Source organism: Coturnix japonica, chromosome 23, assembly GCF_001577835.2.
Source record: "Coturnix japonica isolate 7356 chromosome 23, Coturnix japonica 2.1, whole genome shotgun sequence".
Lineage (NCBI taxonomy): Eukaryota > Metazoa > Chordata > Aves > Galliformes > Phasianidae > Coturnix > Coturnix japonica.
In genome coordinates, this window is record NC_029538.1 from 3,426,110 (window position 1) to 3,443,705 (window position 17,596).

A 17,596-nucleotide genomic window follows, 5' to 3' on the forward strand; every position below is an offset into this window, starting at 1 on the left:
AACTGGGTGCAAAGGGAGGGTTCCTTGAGGCGAAGAATCCAGGTTTAGCTTTGCATTGCTATGTGCTCTTCCCACGACCTTCAGCATATCCTGGTGATTGAGGGCATGATGGTAGTGTGAGGACACGAGCAGTCCTGTGCAGTGCTGGAGTCTATAAGAGGTCTATATTCACACATCCAAAGCAATTTACAGCGAGAGGCACCCCCGGCATCTCCTGGGACACGGCTGTCTGGCTGAGGCTGATCACCCTTGACTTCACCTACAGCTGTTTGCTCCCTGAGCCAGAAATTAATCCCACAGCCTCCCCACCCCGGAGCCTCTCTTGTGAGAAGTCCAATAAGAGCTGCAGGCAACTGCTGAAATGAGTGGCAGCTCCGACCCAGTGGGAGCAGCACCTGGTTCTGTCACATCCACCTTCCCAGCAGCATCGTGCAGAGCCAAGCTGAGCACCAGCAGAAACACCAGACATTCAGTGACCTCAGAATCCACTTCTGCTGAGTGTCTGTGAGGAGCCCAACATGAGCAGCTTCTTGCCTGGGGATGGATGTGGCTCCAGGCTGCTCTCTGCAGCATCTCCCAGCTGCACACGAGCACAAGCCAAGGTCAAAGCCTTCTCCCTCCTGACAAGCAAAGGTGTTCCTGCTGTCATCGTGTGCCTCGAGGAGGGATTGCAATCCTCAAGTAGAAATATATGACAGTGGGTTTTCTATTAGCTATAAAGTGATATAAAGGGATAGTGGATTAAACCTTGGCTTGAGCTGAGGAGCTGCCCTGTAGTACCCCCAGCCTCTGTATAGGGCATAAAGGACCCTCACTGTGGGCTGCACAGCCCAGCAGCAGCTCCTCTCTCTGTGGGACATTCCCCAAAGGCTCTGATGACTCATTAGTTGCCTTCAACTAACGAGGAATAGCAACAAACAAGGAGACACATTTTGGCTTTTTTTTTTCTAGATCATCACCATTCCAAAAACCTCTTCCGAATTACCCCTAAGAGCAGATGGCAATGCCTTATTCTGAGTTACTCATCACGACAGCACATTAATTCATTATTAATAAGAACAGTGTTTGTTCCATTCACAACGCTTTGAGGGGGTGCAGAGCTTCATGACAAGGATCTCAGCTCTCCTTTCCTACCTGCAAGAGAACACCGACAGGCTCACCCAAGCATTTCACCTTCCCAGGGCTATTCAGGTTGAAGAAGGAACAGTGTTTCCCCTTTTGGCAGTCAGCTCTTTGCATGAATTAATGATCCCCAGAGACACGATGCTGCTCACATTGCTTGAGCACGGCGTCAAGGCGTTTTGCTGCAAGGTTCCTGTAGGATCCTTTGCTGCATAGAGCAGAAGGGACAGTTTGTATTTGTTGCTTCTCAAACCCAGCAGCGTTTCAGCTGTGGGGCTGTTTGCTCCCTTATCCCACCACAGCTGCAGGGCACAGCTGGTGCCACACGCAACAGAGGGATGTCCCTTCATCTTTGCTTTGAAACCCAGCACCAAGAGACAGCCCATGCCAAAGAAACCCTCCCTCCAAGCCAAGAAACTAAAATGACAACAGCAAATCACGTATCCATTGCCCTGATCCCTTGCACATGGTGCTGAGCTCTTCCAGCAGCACACAGGCTGCTGCAGCACCGGGCTGTGACCGTGGCACAGCACTGCTGTCATTAATGCACTCTGGATAACGAGAGGCCAAGGGCACACAGGGCTCCAAAGACCCCAAATCCACACCCCCTCAGTGCACCTCTCCCAGCCCTCTGCATGGGGATGCCCCCATTGCTACCCACAGCAATGCCCATTGCTCAGCCCCATCCCATTGCATTCCCAGCACCCTCAGACAGTGCCCTGCCCAAATGTATCAGTGCTGCACTAAAACTAGGACTGCATTCCTGGAAGGATACGCATCCCCTTCCCATCAGAACACAAAAGGACCTGACATCCCCGGTGCTCCTCAGCACAATATGCAGACAAACACTAACGGATGGATTTCATGCAATTTCAGACATAATTTGTTAAAAGCCACTTAATCCCACGTGATTTTGGCCTTAATTTATTAAGAGCCAGGGCTCAGTGCAGGCAGCAGCCGCCCCACACCATGGGAAGGGGCTGAGCCAGGACTGGCAGTGCCCTGTGTGCCTCTGGGACAAGAAAAGTGGATTTGAACCCCCCCAAAAATGATACAGAATGCCCAATTTTGGCCGTATTCTATTCCCCCTCCCCCCCAGCTTATAATACAAAACCACAGCTATGCAGATTTATGCACTGTCTTCTTTTACACTTGAAAAAAGCCAACACAAAGTACTTCTTTATATATGACATTCTGCTTTAAATATCTGATGTTTACTGGACGCGGTTCTATTTTTTCCTTATGCTTGGAATAAAAAAAACAAAAAAAACCCACAAAAGCTCCCCATAGAAAATCGTGAACATTTGCTCTAAAGAGAGGCTCGTTGTTTTCCAATCAGGTTTCCAGATGCAAATTGTGCTCCCACCATGAAGGGGAATTGGTGCACGGCAGATGCAGCACAGCACAGCTCTGCACACCCTGCCTCCAACACAGCCAGCAAGCAGAAGGGATGGGGCAGCAGAGAAGGGGAAGCGAGGGGCTGTGGTCAGGTTGGACTTAATGATCTTAGAGGTCTTAATGAGACCCTGCTATGACTCTACAAATAGGGTCATATAGAGCCAGGAAGCTTCCTGCATTGTGCTCCTAACTCGTGACCACTGCACCATTTGTTTCCAATGGGATAAACCTTGGGTTGCTCAAGGGAGTTGTGGATTCCCCATCCCTGCAGGCATTCAAGGCCAGGCTGGATGTGGCTCTGGGCAGCCTGGTCTGATGGTTGGCAACCCTGCACATAGCAGGGGGTCAGAACTGGATGATCATTGTGGTCCTCAGGCCATTCTATGATTCTATGATGAATCTATGAAGGGATGTGGCTCATTGCTTGCTAAGCTGGGAAGTGCCACAGCCAACCCTGTGCCCAGGCACTGGGAGGTGTTTGGAACATCCCCTCTTTGATTTCCTTTTGCATGCAGGTTGAGAGGAAGCTGTCTGTGACTCATCCCAACCCTCAGTATGAGCAATTGGACATGTGGAGGGTGACTGCCCAGCCCCACTTTGGGGCATACAGATAGAAAAGGACACTGATGGGGGATTTATCAGAAAGCCAGGAGTGTGACAGTGGGTTTTTTTGTAAACTGGTTCCATGGAAAGATAATTGCAAGCAGAGTCTAATTCTGCAGCCTCTAATTTTCTTGTCTGACTAAGCAGGCATAATTTACACCCATCAGTTGCAAATGGCTTCTCCCACCAATCCTAAAGATAGGGGGGAGAAAAAAAGAAAGGTTGGTTTCTTACCTCTGCAGAAAGAGGATGAAACACACACAGAGCTCCTGGCACAGCTCTGTGTTCCTACCTGGCCTCAGCCACACCACTGTGTAGCCAAGGAAAAGCAGCAGCTGATGGAGCAGCTCCCTGGTCCCTCAGAGCCAAGAGGGAATGCACCATGAAAACAAGGCTCCCCTGTTATTCTAAGAGCATCCATCACAGAATCTTTGAGGTCAGAGAAACTTCTGCAATCCCCAAGTCCAACCACCCCCATCCCCCCTGTGCCCACTGACAGCGACCCTCAGCCCCCCAGACCCACACAGTGATGGAGCCTTGGATCCATGTAGACTCAGCATTACCCCCCTGTTGCACAGCTGCCTTCCACGACAACACACGCAGCAGAACTGAGTGTTTCAAACCATCTATTACAGCAGTGTGCTCCAACACCAATACACACCGCGCAGGGCTGCAGCTGTTCCTCCAGAAGCCACTATTCTGGAACCAAGATTGCACCCAAAAAGTGTGTTTTCCTCCCAAATCCAGCCCTCACTCCCCACCCACAGTGCTGTGCAATGCCTTCAATGAGTGAGCAGAGAGATGGGGCTGCGAGAAGTCTGCCAAGTGGGAAACCTCCATCCCAGCACAGCGCCCACCCAGCGCTCCTCTAACACAGCACATACGGAGAGCAGAGAGGATGAGGAGAGCGGTGCGGTCCGGGGGGGGGGTCGGCAGCCCCCGCAGCGCTCAGTCCGCAGCTCCCGGAGCCGGGGTGCGTTCAGCAGAGGGCACTCACAGCCCAGAAATGCGCTCCGAAGGATCGCGGAGCCCACCGAGCTCTGGGCAGCATCACTCGGAGCTGATCGAGGCTGTACATCCAAACACAACGCACGTGGGTGCCGCTGGGTCGCATCAAGCGGTTTAGACAGCGGTAGCGATGAAAAGAGCCTCTTTTTTCTTCATTAGCAAGGAAAAGTGTGGCAGCTACTGAAGTATTTTGTCTCCCTCTGAGGTCTGCGCCTCTTCTGAAGCACGGATCTGAGTGAAGGAGTCCTTTGTCACGCAGTATCTTCCCCAGATATTAATGAAATTGTTGCAACATTTCCCCCCCCCACACACACACTTTGGCAAACAGTTCCCTTTCATATCCAACAGGGAGAAGCCTTGCACTAAATCCATCCTCTTTGGAACAACCGTAAGGCTGCAGCTCTATTTGTGGGCGAGGGAACCGAGATTTCATGCATAGAAAGAATGTAAAGTGTAGATGAGTAACCTCCATGTGTGATATGCACGGCTCCAAACGCCACGAGCAGCACTGCAGGAGGAGGAACCCAACAGAGCTGAGCACCCTCATCCCCAACCAGCAGCATCCAAACAGTGTTAATATCCTCAGTGCTGTATGGAGGGGCACACAGAGCCCAGGACAGCACGTCTACACCTGAGCTCACCCCACTGTGCTGTTACTGCAGTGGGGAGCAGAGAGCAAAGCAGAAGCTGGAGCCTCTTATCATCTAACAGCAAACATCACCCCGGCAACTGCCTGATGAGAACAGTTTAAAGAATCACAACTTCTTGTCCTGAGTTACTGGAATCCAAACTCTTCTCTGAGTGTTACAGTCAGTGTCTGAGTCTGGGTGTTACATACAGAGCAGCTCTCTCTGCAGCCGTCCCCCCCAATAGCATTTTTCTACCTCCAGGTGACCAGATTCACCAGCTTGTGAGATTCGATTTTACACCAAGCCCACAGCAACAGCTGCCCTTTGTTTTTAAGCACCGAGTGAAGAAAATTCCTTGCATGCACTTGTGTTGAATCCTATCCCTTTTAGTGCCCTCAGAGCTGGGCTGCTCTCCTCCCCTGGCACTGCCAGGATGTTTCCTGCAGGAACTCAGACCCTTAGAACCCTCAGAACTGAATCCAAGGTTCGACAACGACCACTGCTCCCTATGGCACAGGATCGACCCCACAGCACTGGATACTCCAAGGGGGGGGACCGCCTCACTGCTCAGCCCTCAGTCACACCCAGATCCCAGGAGCTGTGCTCCGACTTTTAGAGTGATGGATAATCACACACCTCCCCCCCATCCCCTCCATCCCCCCCGGGTACACGGCGTCCGGGCGGAGCTGCGGCAGTGGGATGAGCTGCAGGCAAAGCGAGGTCGGCTGCACCTTTACCACCGAGCAGAGAGAAAGAGAGCAGAATTAAAAGGATGAACAGATACGGACTAATAGTATGTTTGCAAGAATATTAAAGATTTGCTCTCGAGATGTTCCAGGCGATGTAGTTAGCAGACAGCTCGCAAATGGGAGCGATTGGAAATGATGGAATAGATCGAATTATTTAAATGAGAAAAAAATAAATTCGCCCTCGCCGAGAACCGCCGGTTGGCAACGCTGCCTCCTCCCCCGGCTCTCCGTCTCTGTCACCGCAGTCGTTCCGCTCCCCCATCTCGGGGCTCTCAGTGGTGACACCGAAATGAAACCCAGCCCCAGCCCGACCCCAAACCCAACCGTGCTGCTGTGTGCTGCCCCGAGCCCGGTGGGGACACAGGGGACAGTGGGGACCTCCGGGGATATAGGGGACAGAGGGAACCCTGGGTATCCCCGGAGACAGAGGGGATGGGGGGATTTCTGGGAGCTCTGGGGGACACAGGGGACAGTGCGGAGCTTCAGGGACAGTGGCACCCTCAGGAGCTCTGGGAATAGAGGGAACACCATCATCCCCAGCACAGAGGGGCCGTTGGGGACATAGGGAGATTCCCAAGAGCTCTGGGCACCTCTACGAGCATCGGAGACACCTGGGACACCGCTCGGGGGCTATAGGGTGCCAGCATCCCTGCCACACGGGGACACAGCAGGGACACAGCAGGGACACTGGGGACAGCGGGACAACGGGGGTCAGGGAGAGAAGCAGCCGTCGGGGCGGGCCGTTCCCGCAGCCCCCCGGGGTGAGCGTGTCGGTGCGGGTGTGAGAGCGGGTGTGTGAGTGTGTGCGTGTGCGTGTGTGCACGCTCCACTCCGGGGCTTTGTGCGAGCCGAGCGCATCAGTGGTAGGAGGGGACAGAGCCGCTCCTGCGGGCGCACCGACAGCCCGGCTCCGCAGGTGCCGCCCGGTTCGGCACGGCTCGACACGGCACGGTTCGCTTTGGATCCTCACGGTTCGGCTGGGCACAGCTCGGCACGGCTCGGCTCGGCACGACGCGAGCACTACGATGTGCCATGGGCGGCCGCTCCGGCTGAGCCCCGGGCCGCAGCCCCCCGCCCCGCTGCCCCTGGGGCCGTAGGGCCGCGGCCCCGAGCCCTGCCCGACGATGACCCAGCCGTGGCCGGCGCTCCGCGGCTTGCTCTGGGAATACTGTGCGGCTCTCCTGCTCGGCGGCTTCTGGGGACACTGCTCGCATGGGATGCCGCATGTCATCCGGATAGGTGAGCAAGAGTGCGGCGGAGGGGGGGGTACGATGCGCTGCCCCGCACGGGGATGGGATGCGAGGAGCGGGTTTGGAACCGGGGCGTCTTTGGACGGTGCCTGGAGGGAGACCGGAGCGGTGTCAGGGGGAGATGGGCAAGGCGCTGGAACGGAAGGGGAATGATAAGAATGGTACGAGGAGCTTCGTGGTGCCCGGTGCGAGAAGGGATGCTGCGCTCCGGAGAGGGGGATGCTTTGCTTTGGAGAGCGGGGTGCTGTGCCCGCGGGATAAAGGGATGCTGTGCTTTCAAAGGGGGAGATGCTGTACCCCAAAGAAGGAGATGCCGTGCCCCAGAACGGGTAAAGGTTCTGTTCCTGGAGAAGGGGATGTTGTGCTTTTGAAGGGGGAAATGTTGTGCCCCGAAGAGGAGGATGCTGTGCTTCAAGAGTGGGCTGCCGTGCCCCAAGAAAAAGGGGATTCTGCACCACTGATAAGAGGATTTTGTGCCTGGAGAAGGGGACGCTGTGTCCCAGAGGGGGCATGCCGTACCGGTGCAGTGTGGCTGTGAGCTGAGTTGTGATCCTGCTGCAGGAGCAGCGTTGTTCGGAGGTGCTCTGAGCCCGGCCAGGAGCAGCCCTCGGCTCAGGATGGGCACGGGGTGCTGCCTTAGGGCTGTGTAGGGCAGGCAGTGCCGGGAGCTGTGCTGAGCCCGCAGCCTGCAAGGTGCTACGGCGCTGCGGGGGGCCGGGTGTTATTCATTAAATAGCTGAGGTCCTGGGGAAAATTAATTTTTAATGATGTTACATAAAGTAATTGCACAGATAACAGCTTGGGAAAGGGGCTATGATCTTTCTTTCTCTAATTAAACTAGATGCAGAAGTGTGTCGTGTAAAGAAAGTCTCTGATTCCCTGCTACATCCCATGCACTTGGCCATCAGTTCACATCCGCAGGGATTTGCTGTGTGCTGATAACAGCGGTCAGGACAGGGTTAGTGCCTGCACGGGGTCCAAGAACGAGAAACTAGTGAAAAACGAATAGATTTGTGGATATTTTTAGTGTAAAAAAACACCCAAAGCAACGGGACTTGTTTATGCTGATCCGAATGCGCAGCAGCCACGGGAAAGGCGGAAAGACAAAAATGCCACACCTGAAGGGCAGCTGAATTATTGCCACCTCCAGAAGGGCTGTGAGAGTGTATGGACCTGACATGGACCAGAGCTTGAGTCCTGCAGGGCACACACTGAGCCATGTAGATGTGTCCTGTGTGTGCTGCAGCACCCCAAGCTGTGATGGGAAAGGCGGATGGGAGATACCCCAAGAGCATCAGTGCTGCTCATGGGGGTGTTTGGAGACAGGAGCATCCCAGGGGCAGCGTTCAGGTTGGGCTGTGGCTCTGCTCCTCCTCACCGCAGGCACCAAGCGGAGCAATGCCAGCACTGAGGCTGCCCCAGGAGCAACACCGACCGTGCAGAGCTCTGTGCATCCCCATACAGACCCATACAGCCCCATACAGCCCCATTGCTGCTCCATTACCTCCAGCCAGCTCAGCCCCTCGCTCAGCCCTCCCTCCTCTACTAAAATAGGAACAGAAGGGTCAGAAAGGAGCTGTAATGGGGCTGCAGGAAGATCTGCATTCACCTGTGCTCTCAGCTACAACTGGAATCATTCCGGCCTCTTTAGCTTGGGAAACTGTGGCTTCTCCCCCCCACCCCACCCCTGCATTCATTTGTGCAGAGCTGCTTTGGCTTTCAAGTAATTATATTAATTATTAGGCGATGCCAAGAACTGGAGAATGCTTACATAAGTATTGTTTTAAAACCGAATATGAAAGCGGAGAAAACAGGTAACTTTCGCTAAGCTCCCCTGTTTGCCCACAAAGCTGACAATTAAATACAGCAGGGCTTTGGTTTCTTTCTAGGAGATATCCAGGAAAGGAAAAAGAAGAGCTAAAAGCTCTCCTGCTCTCACATGTGAAATATAAATATTTAATCCACACATCTAAACATAATCTACACAAATACACGTACAAAGGAAGCCGATCGCCGGGTTCTGTTGTTAATAGGTAAGAGTTGGGATCTGAAGCTTCCCCAGCAGCTGTTTAATTATGATGCAATGATAAATATTTGAAAACGCCGCAGCAGAAAACAGCCCAGCCATGTGTTCTGGGTGCTGCTGTGGCAATGGGTTGTCCCAGTGCAGGGATGGGTGGCCAAGGCTGGGAATGCAATGCTTCCCTTGGAGATGGCAGGGCTGGGTTGGCACTGGCTCTGTATGAGGCAACAGAGCCCATTCCCAAAGCATCATCAGGATCCACTCGGGATGACTGTGCCAAAGGGTGGCCCATTAGCAAGACGTACTGGCTGAGATGAATAGGAGATGGTACAAGCTGCAGCGCAGGAGCACTCGGCACGGCCCTGCTGCTCGCATTGCTGGTGGCTGCTCCCATCTGCAGCACAGCCCTGCATGGGGACGGCAGCGGCTGCAGCATTGCAATGGCAGAGCCACCCCTACCCCATTCCCTGCCCTTTTCTTTGTGGACACATTGCATTTTTCTCTCTGGTTTTAGAAGCAACCACCCGCATCGTTGGCTCTTGGCTCTACTCCTGGTTTTGTGTTTTCTTATATCTATCTATCTATATATTTTTACCCTGGGATGAGAGAGCCCCGTGGTGCACGCAGCAGCAGTGCCTATGGGATGGGTGGGGATGATGATGCTTTGGGAACGTGGGCTTCATTCCTCAGGGCTGTGTGCACCAGGGGAAGGGCTGCACAGCGACTGCATGCTGTGCAGAACAGACAATCAGAATCAGTGCAGAAGAAGGGGAAAAAAGAAGGAAAAAAAAACACCCAAAAAAAAGCATTGATTATTTTGTATAAATACACAGACAACAAATTCCGTGGATAATTACCCTCCTTTTGTGTGATTGGCTTTTTGGAGCCTCATTACGCCCGCCTGGAATTTAATTCTGCAATCACCTTCCCACACACATTGCAGGAGAAGTTGCCATTAGAAATAAGGCAGCGTTATGGGGAACTCAGACCTGGGGGGCACACGGAGCTCCTGGGCTCAGCACTGCACAGGGACCCCCCCCTCCAGGCTGTGTTGCTTTGAGGCTCTGCTGCTGCACGCTGCCTGCTGTCACTATAAGGCTTTGTGATCACCTTCGTGGATGTCCCTCCTGCAACCCCACCTGCATTTGCATGGCTGTGCAGCCTCTGCTTGAGCTCTACACGGCACAGGGAGGTGTTGTGGGTCAGGAGATGCTCTGTGCCATCACGCAGCGCATCCCGGTGCTGTAAACTGGTGGTAAATGAATTCGGAATACATTTGAATAACAATGTTTTACCTCTTTCTGGCGGAATAGCCTAATTGTTTGATCTCGGCATCCTCGTGGGAGCACGGGGTGGGAAATTAAGATCAAACCGCACGGAGTAAAATAAAACGCAATCAAAAGGAAGGAGAAAAAGAAAGTAATCGACCCCGCTCTGTCATGGGGTGACATGGGATGAATAGAGCTGCACAGTGCCCAAAGTCACAGCAGTGAGTGGGACCTCAGTGGGGCAATGCATGGCCTGGGTCTGTGTGCACAGAAGGGTCTCATGGAGGAGCTTCCCTGCACCACTGCAGCCCAGCTCTGCGCTGTGGTTGTGCCATAGAGCTGCGCGCTCACCACGCATTGCAGCCACAATTCTGCTCTACCACCAGCGGGTGCAAATCTACCTCTGTTACCTTCTGGATGCTCTTCTTAGTGAGAGCAAATGGAGGCTGATGCTAGGAAAAGATTTTCCTAAAGCCTTCAAGACGCAGTTGTGCACGGAACGATACCAAAAGCAAAACCTGCACGCCCTGTGATGCTGCTGGGATGCAGCAGTGCTCCCACCCGGCCCCGCAGCAGCAGAGGGCACTGGTTCCTCGCCATCTCCCACTGCTGGGGGTGAAGCAGCAGCTCTGGCCACCTCCTCCCCCCAGTGCTGCTGCAGTGCTACACGGGGCAGTGCATCCCAAGGAGCTGCTACCGGACTGCTTTGTGAGGACGAAGCTCCAACCATACCCGGTGCTGCGCATCTGTCTGCAGCCAGTGTTAAAGCCTCCTAATCCAACGTAGAGCATTTCCGAGCCTGTTTTGCGGCGCAATCTTTATTCCCTCTTTTTTGGTTATAGGATTAATGCGATGCCGTCTAGATTGTTTTCCTCTCCCTTTGCATGTTCTGAAGGTTCTGGGGAAGGCAGAGCACACAGAGAGCACAGAGAGGTGAAGGCTGAAGAGGGTGGGTGCATTGAGGGCTGCAGTGAGGGCTGTGCAGGTGCTGCTGTTGGCAGTGGGACAATGTGCCACTGAGCACCACGGCTTCCATGCCCTTGAAAAGGGGGTGGTGAGGCAGGACTGCCTCATTTCAGATGGATGTAGCGTGGTGGGGCTGTGCACCACTACTGATGTTCACTACCAATAAAAGCAGTTAATGTGCTTGTTTTTAGCACTCATAATAAAGCCCCAAATAGGCTCAGGCCATTACTAGAAGCAACAGCTCACAGAGCGGGGCTTTACTCCCAAAGAACAGCTCCATCCCACTGGAAGGAGCTTCCCTTCATGTACTGCATCTGCAGTGAGCACTGAGCATCACACAGCCATGGATGAGACCACTCTGCTATGGAGATAACCAGCAGCACCCAGCTCTGATGCAGACATCGCTTCCCAGAGCCACGCAGGACTCAATCCACAGCACTGCTCTCAGTTTTGCCATATAAAAACCAATGAGCTCCAGAGTCAGAAAAGCATTCCCGTTTAGGAAATCTTTAAGCATACACATTAGACCAGCCAGCACCGAGGGAACAAAACAAAGCCTTTAAATTCCAGAAGTGTTCAGATGAATTCTTGCATTTGCACTTTGCTCATTGCTGGGAAGTGGGCACTAGGGAGCCCAGTACGGGGCGTGCAGAGCTGATATAGAGAGCATTACAAAGGAGTGTGAAGGTGATGGATAGAAATGAGCCTTCTATTCTCCCCATCTGCAAACAGCAGCTTCAGGAGCATTTGCTGGTGCCAATGCAGCAGTTCAGACCATTACGGTGCTTCAGATGTCCAATAGGAAATGGGAAAAGGCCACTGCCTGCCTCATAGGAGCCACTGGATGCTCATTGTTACCAGCTAATGATACCAGCATTAGCTGGTAACGATATCTGATTGCAAAGGAGGACTTCGAGGTGAGCAGGGCAGGGCTCTGAGCCCCCCAGGTGTGTGGGGACATCTGCATTCCTAAACCAACAGTGACAGTGCTGCAAAACCCAAATTGCATTAAAGATGGCTGTGGATGGTGAGAAACCAGCGAGAGCTGTGGGCGGCTTTGCTTTAATGAATAGATGGCTGTCATCTCCTCCTTATCTCCCAGGATGAAACAGTAAATAAAATCTGGTATAACCCACAAATTTAGCTGAGTTATGACTGTCTATTGGGACTGAAGTGTTAGACTGGGTGGTTGGTTTTGCAGTGAATGCAGAGCAATCAGATGTCAGTGATTCCAACAGCAGCGATCCCGGATCAAACCCTCTGCAGGTGGCTGAGCACAGCTCAGGTAACCCCAGCACAGCACAGGTTTGCTATGGATGAAGCAGTGGGCGCTGAGCACAGGAACCAGAGATGGGGTGGGCAGAGCTGCAGCACTGGGAGCTGCACCCAATGCCTGGCTTGCATTCTTACATCATATCATAGAATGGCTTGTGTTGGAAGGGACCTCAATGATCATCTCATTCCAACCCCATAACAGCTTAACAGGGGTGCTCTGCTTCATGCTGTGGGTTCCATGCTCCCTGCAGTCCCTCCCAGCTCAGGGTTCTCTGACCCTGTGACCCTAAGGGTCCTCCTGGGGATACCCCACCACCCCAGGTTCTCCCTGCTCACCTTTCCATTCACCTGCACGAGACAGATCTATCATGTTTTCTCTTCCTTTCCTAACGCTGCATTCCTAGCACAGCTGGTGATCTATGGAATAATCCATTTCATACATTGAAGCGATCCATCAGCAGCGGATAATCAATCCAGCTCATGATTTTAAGTGTGCAAGAGTGTATGATGTGGACTTGTGTATATATTTTCACCCCGAATCGCACCGTATCGTTGTCAGACCAAATAAAGTCTGCCTTGCCATCTTCCTTTCCCAGTGACTTTTGTTTATGGCGTGTAAAAGAAAATCACAGCATTATATTACACCTTGTAAGTTTTACGGTGCTTGAGAGGTTTATGCAGTATGAATGTAAAGGGCAATGCAATAATGCAAAGGGCAGTGAGACATTTTTAAGCGCAGAAGGATACACAAGGAGCTGCAGAGATAAATCTGGGTGGATAATCATCCCAAAGTGTCTCTCCTATTTATGAGGTAAAAAGACATTCACTGCAAATCATGCTCCGGGTCACTCCTGCCCCACTCTCTGGTTCTGCTTTGCATTACAGGCAGCTCAATTGTTCCTAATGGTGCTCCTGACCTGGCACACATCCCAGCCCGTGCTGGTTCACCCTGAAGGATGCTGCAGCTCCCGGTGCTGACGGGGCACGTCGGGCTTGCCCAGCTCAAGGACTTGCATACAAGGATCGCTTTGTTGCCCTCTGTGAATCAGAAAGGGTTCATCCAGAGAATGAACCGTGGGAAGAAGCAGAAGGAATCCCAATTAGCCAGACTGCTGCTCACAGATATGTGGGGTGAGCTGGGTGCTGGCTGCTGTGACCCTGCTCTGAGCTGAGCCGGGTGCAGAGCTCTGGGCATTCAAGCAGTGATCTGTGCTGGGATAAACCCCACGGCACAGCACTGGATTGGATTTTTCAATAGAGAATCTATGAAACTTGCTCAGGTTGGAATACTCAGAATGCAGAGTTCATAACTGCAAGCAGAGCTGAAGACAAAAAGCCATCGAAATCTCATTTGCTCTGTGAGCTCATGAGGACAGAAGCACCGTGACCCCTCCGGGTCTGATCCACCTCCATGTGCCACCACTCCATCCAGAGCAACGCTCCTACAGCTCTAAGCCAGAACCGGGGCCCGTAAAAAGGAACTTCTTCATTTCAATTTCTGGTCTATAAATTCTTAAAGACTCACCCTTCATTTACAGGGAAAGAAAACCATTTTCTTCCCCATTTTACGCACTTTCCTTCTTAGGAATTTTTATTTCTGCTAGATCAGTTTTTTGTCGTCTTTACTTTGAAGAGATTCAAAGTGAGTCCTTGGGCACTCAGCTCCAGGGTTTGGCTCATCGTGTTTGAATGGAAATGGGCTCTTAAATTTCTTTTCCTATTCACCTGCATCGCATGGAAAGAGTTGTTCACAAAGCGAGCTGCACCGTCTCGGATGGAGCTGCCATCATTTCACATTCACAAACAGCCCAACTTTGCACAGCAGCACCTTCAATTAGCACAGAAGTCATAAATAAAAACATCAAATAGAAACAACCCTCTGCTCTTCTACCTGCAGCGATGTGTTTCAGCAGACAGGAGTGGTTCTGCACATACATACACTCATCTGCCTTCCATTGACTTCATTTCTTCACACATTAACACAACAGCAGTGACTTGAGGAAAATCATGTGTGGCCATTTGAGTTGTTGGATCCATCTCTTTCAATTAGGAGGAGAGCAAAGGCAGACTAAAATCTGCAACCCAACCTGATTTGCATGTCATTATGGTTACATTATGAACCTGCATTTAATTTTCATACTTTTTGGAGGCGATTCTCACCTGATTAACTTCCATTCCCTTTCTCTCTTTCCATATTCCTGCTTGGATCCAACACCCCCCAACCACCCCCAGCTCCCATTCAAGCACAGCCCTGGTTGGGACCCAGCTCTGAGTTCTGAGGGGGATGATGTGCATACAACCACATCTCCCAGCAGTGCCATATGTGGGTCTAGGCTGCATCACTGAGGTCACCCTGCGTGCTCACATGCCAATATGTGCCTTGTGAGTCCGTGGGAAAACCCATTTTGCTATGAAATATGGAAGTTTACACCAACAGGACCATAATTCGTAAATTGTTCTGACAGCTGCAGTTTGAGAGGAAGCACAGAGAAAGCGGAGCAATAAACCTCGCCATTGAGGGACTAGATCTGGGAGTCCTGCAAAGAATTCTTATCCCAGGATTATTTATGATCCCCGCAAAACAAAATGCATTTTTGCATTTCATTGCTAGAAAATGACATGGAAACACAATAGGGAACCAATGATTTTTCCTGTGTGACCGTGATACTTCACTCTGATGTTCATATATACGTTTCCGTGACCAGTTTAGCCATTGCTTTTGATTTATAGCTACAGTAATTACTTCTAAATAGTCGGGATGTTCTGGGGTTAACCACTGATTTCAGTCGGCAGAATGGAGGCACTGACAGTGATGGATTTCAAAGGGGATTGGCTGGCGGTGCATTGCTGTTTTTCCTCAGGATTGCTTTAATGGTGCTAACGGCCTCTAATGGGGAGCACGGATTATTTATGTTCTTCAGTAGGTCCTCATTAATTTCACAGTGTATTTGGTTGGAGATTCCCAATTTCTTGGTTTCTTAATTAGCGCTTCGGGTTCGACAATGCAGAGCAGTGGAAATGAATTCTGGATGTACAACGCGTTCCGAATCCCATTCAGAAGAAAGATGCTGCTAAGACTCCCTGTGCAGTCAGCACCTCGTCTGCTCAGAGCAACAACCCCAAGAGAAGGGATGGATGCAGGATCAGCATCATGCACGGTGGCACCCGCCTGGCACAGATAAGCATCCATCCAATGGGGAATACAAAGCCAGGAGGATTCCCTTGACCTGTGTTGGATCCTTAGGGATCACTGACTACAAGAAGAAGAGCAGGAGGATGGGTGGTGGCATCTCTGGAGCTAATCCAGTCCCCAAGGGTGCTCCCAGCACCATGCACGCATCCCAGCACCCATCCACTGCTTCACAGGTGAGCTCCTCATAGCAGCACTGAGAAAGCTACAGGAGGCTCAAGATCAATCTTAACAGGAAGGTGAAGCCAGTCCTGAATTACCCATCTCCATGGTTACTGGGCTGGCTACACCTGCTGGTTTTGGTGTGCTGCTCCAAACCCTTCAGGTGGAGGCAGGGGGTCCCAGTAACCCCACTGCATGTCCTTCCCTTCTGCTGCACCCCAGATATGAGCAACAGCCACCAGAACGTTCATCAGACATTACAATGTCAGCCACACATCAGCATAGGACTGACTGCATTTGGGATTGTAAGACGGCAATTTGTTAGAGCCGTGCTTCCTTTACAGACTTTCAAAGCCTTATTTTTAGAGAGGTATTTTTTGATCTTTTGCTGGCTCCCATTCTGCCCCGTATCAGACTCCCCGCCTGGCTTTGAACAAATGACTTTGCTCTTCCACGCTTCCATTCTGTACTTGCCAAACAGGGCTAAGCCTACCCCATGCTGCCCTGGGCTGCAGTAATGGGGAGGGCTTTCAAGTGTGGGTATGGACATGGAAAGAGCTGAGAGAGACAGTGATGGTGGTCTGAAGCAGAGCAAAGAGGCAGAGCAGGCACAGCCCTACTGAACAACACAATCTGCAGCCCGAGACTCTCTCATTTGATTTGTTTGGAGGGGAAAAAAAGCACGTATCCTAAATACACTCAACTGCTTATTTATTTTTAAAGTTATTTATTGAAATCTAACAACTGTTTACTCAATATGGGACTGGAAAGCCTGAAAACATACTCTTAAGAATCCCTTGGTATTTAACTGATGTACAATAGTCTGTGCTATTACATCCCAATTATACAGCCCGATATTATAGCCTACTTGAGATGCATAATTAGCAAAGAGAAGGCTCCCAGTGACCAGCTCTTGCTTGGGTCCATGCAGTGCTCTGCCCTGGTCATGGGCACAGGGAGAGCCCCTCTCACCAATGGACTGCTCTGCCTCTCACAAATAGGAAAATCCCAAGCCCTGTAATGTCTGAAGGAGGAAAAGCCCCTTGCAAACCTTGGGGTCCCTTCTAACCCAAGCCATCCTATGATTCTATGAAATCTGGGGATTGCTTCAAGGACGGGGTGTATTCATCTATTCCAGTGCTTTAATACAGCTCTTAATTGCAGGGCTGATGACTCTGATGGTTCTCAAACTGTGTCTGTCTCACCTGGAGGTGGAAATAAGTGCTCTGGGATCTGGGTGTTGGGGGGGGGGGAGAAGTTCCAAATTGAAAGGGGGAACTGCAACATCCACTCACTCCTTTGCTGTTCCAACCTCTCTAAAAAAATGTTTGGACTTCATGTATTGCTAATTACATACACTGCTGTTCTGTGCTACTTAATGCCAGCCAGTGATGGATGGTCTATAATCTTATATAAGAGAGAGCACATTTGTTTTCTAAGGGTAACTGCACACAATCTGTTATTGTATAACGCTGAATACTTTGCGGGTTGGTGCCTTTCAGCACTGAGCATAGAGCCAGGCCTCCCTGACAATAACCCCCATTAATCAGAGCCTCCCTGGGCTGCAGCATTGCAGACCACGATGTCTTCTTTGCATGTCTAAGCCGGCCGGGATCGTGCTCCGAAAAACCTCCCACCGTTCTTCCCTGCTTTTATTTTGCTTTACTTGCTTTAAATGGGAAAGCACCCTCCTGGTGCTGCTCTCATCATTTCAGTCGTGGCTCCAATTTGTCAGCATATCCACTGCTTTTAAATGAACAGCTTGAAGGGGTGGGGACAGCTGCAACTCGCTGGGAGAACTTCACCAAGAGAGGGTTTGTCTCCTTTGGTTGGTACAAGAGCTGCTGAGTGCTCAAGGCTTGAAAAAGTGCAGCCCTTTGTCCAGGTCCTGAGATGGATTTGGGGGAGAAGCTGTGGCCAAGTGGGGTCAACCTCTGCTCCTGGGTAGCTATA

General features: G+C 51.5%; 1 protein-coding gene across 1 annotated transcript in view; it reads left to right on the plus strand.

Moving 5' to 3' along the window:
* The first annotated feature begins 6,302 nt into the window (after positions 1-6,302).
* GRIK3 (glutamate ionotropic receptor kainate type subunit 3) overlaps positions 6,303-17,596 on the plus strand; it is a 65,619-nt gene continuing 54,325 nt past the window's right edge. The window contains exon 1 of the mRNA XM_015883756.2: positions 6,303-6,748. Within this exon, the coding sequence (XP_015739242.1) occupies positions 6,634-6,748 (115 nt within the window). The 5' untranslated portion in view covers positions 6,303-6,633. The remainder of the gene's footprint in view (positions 6,749-17,596) is intronic.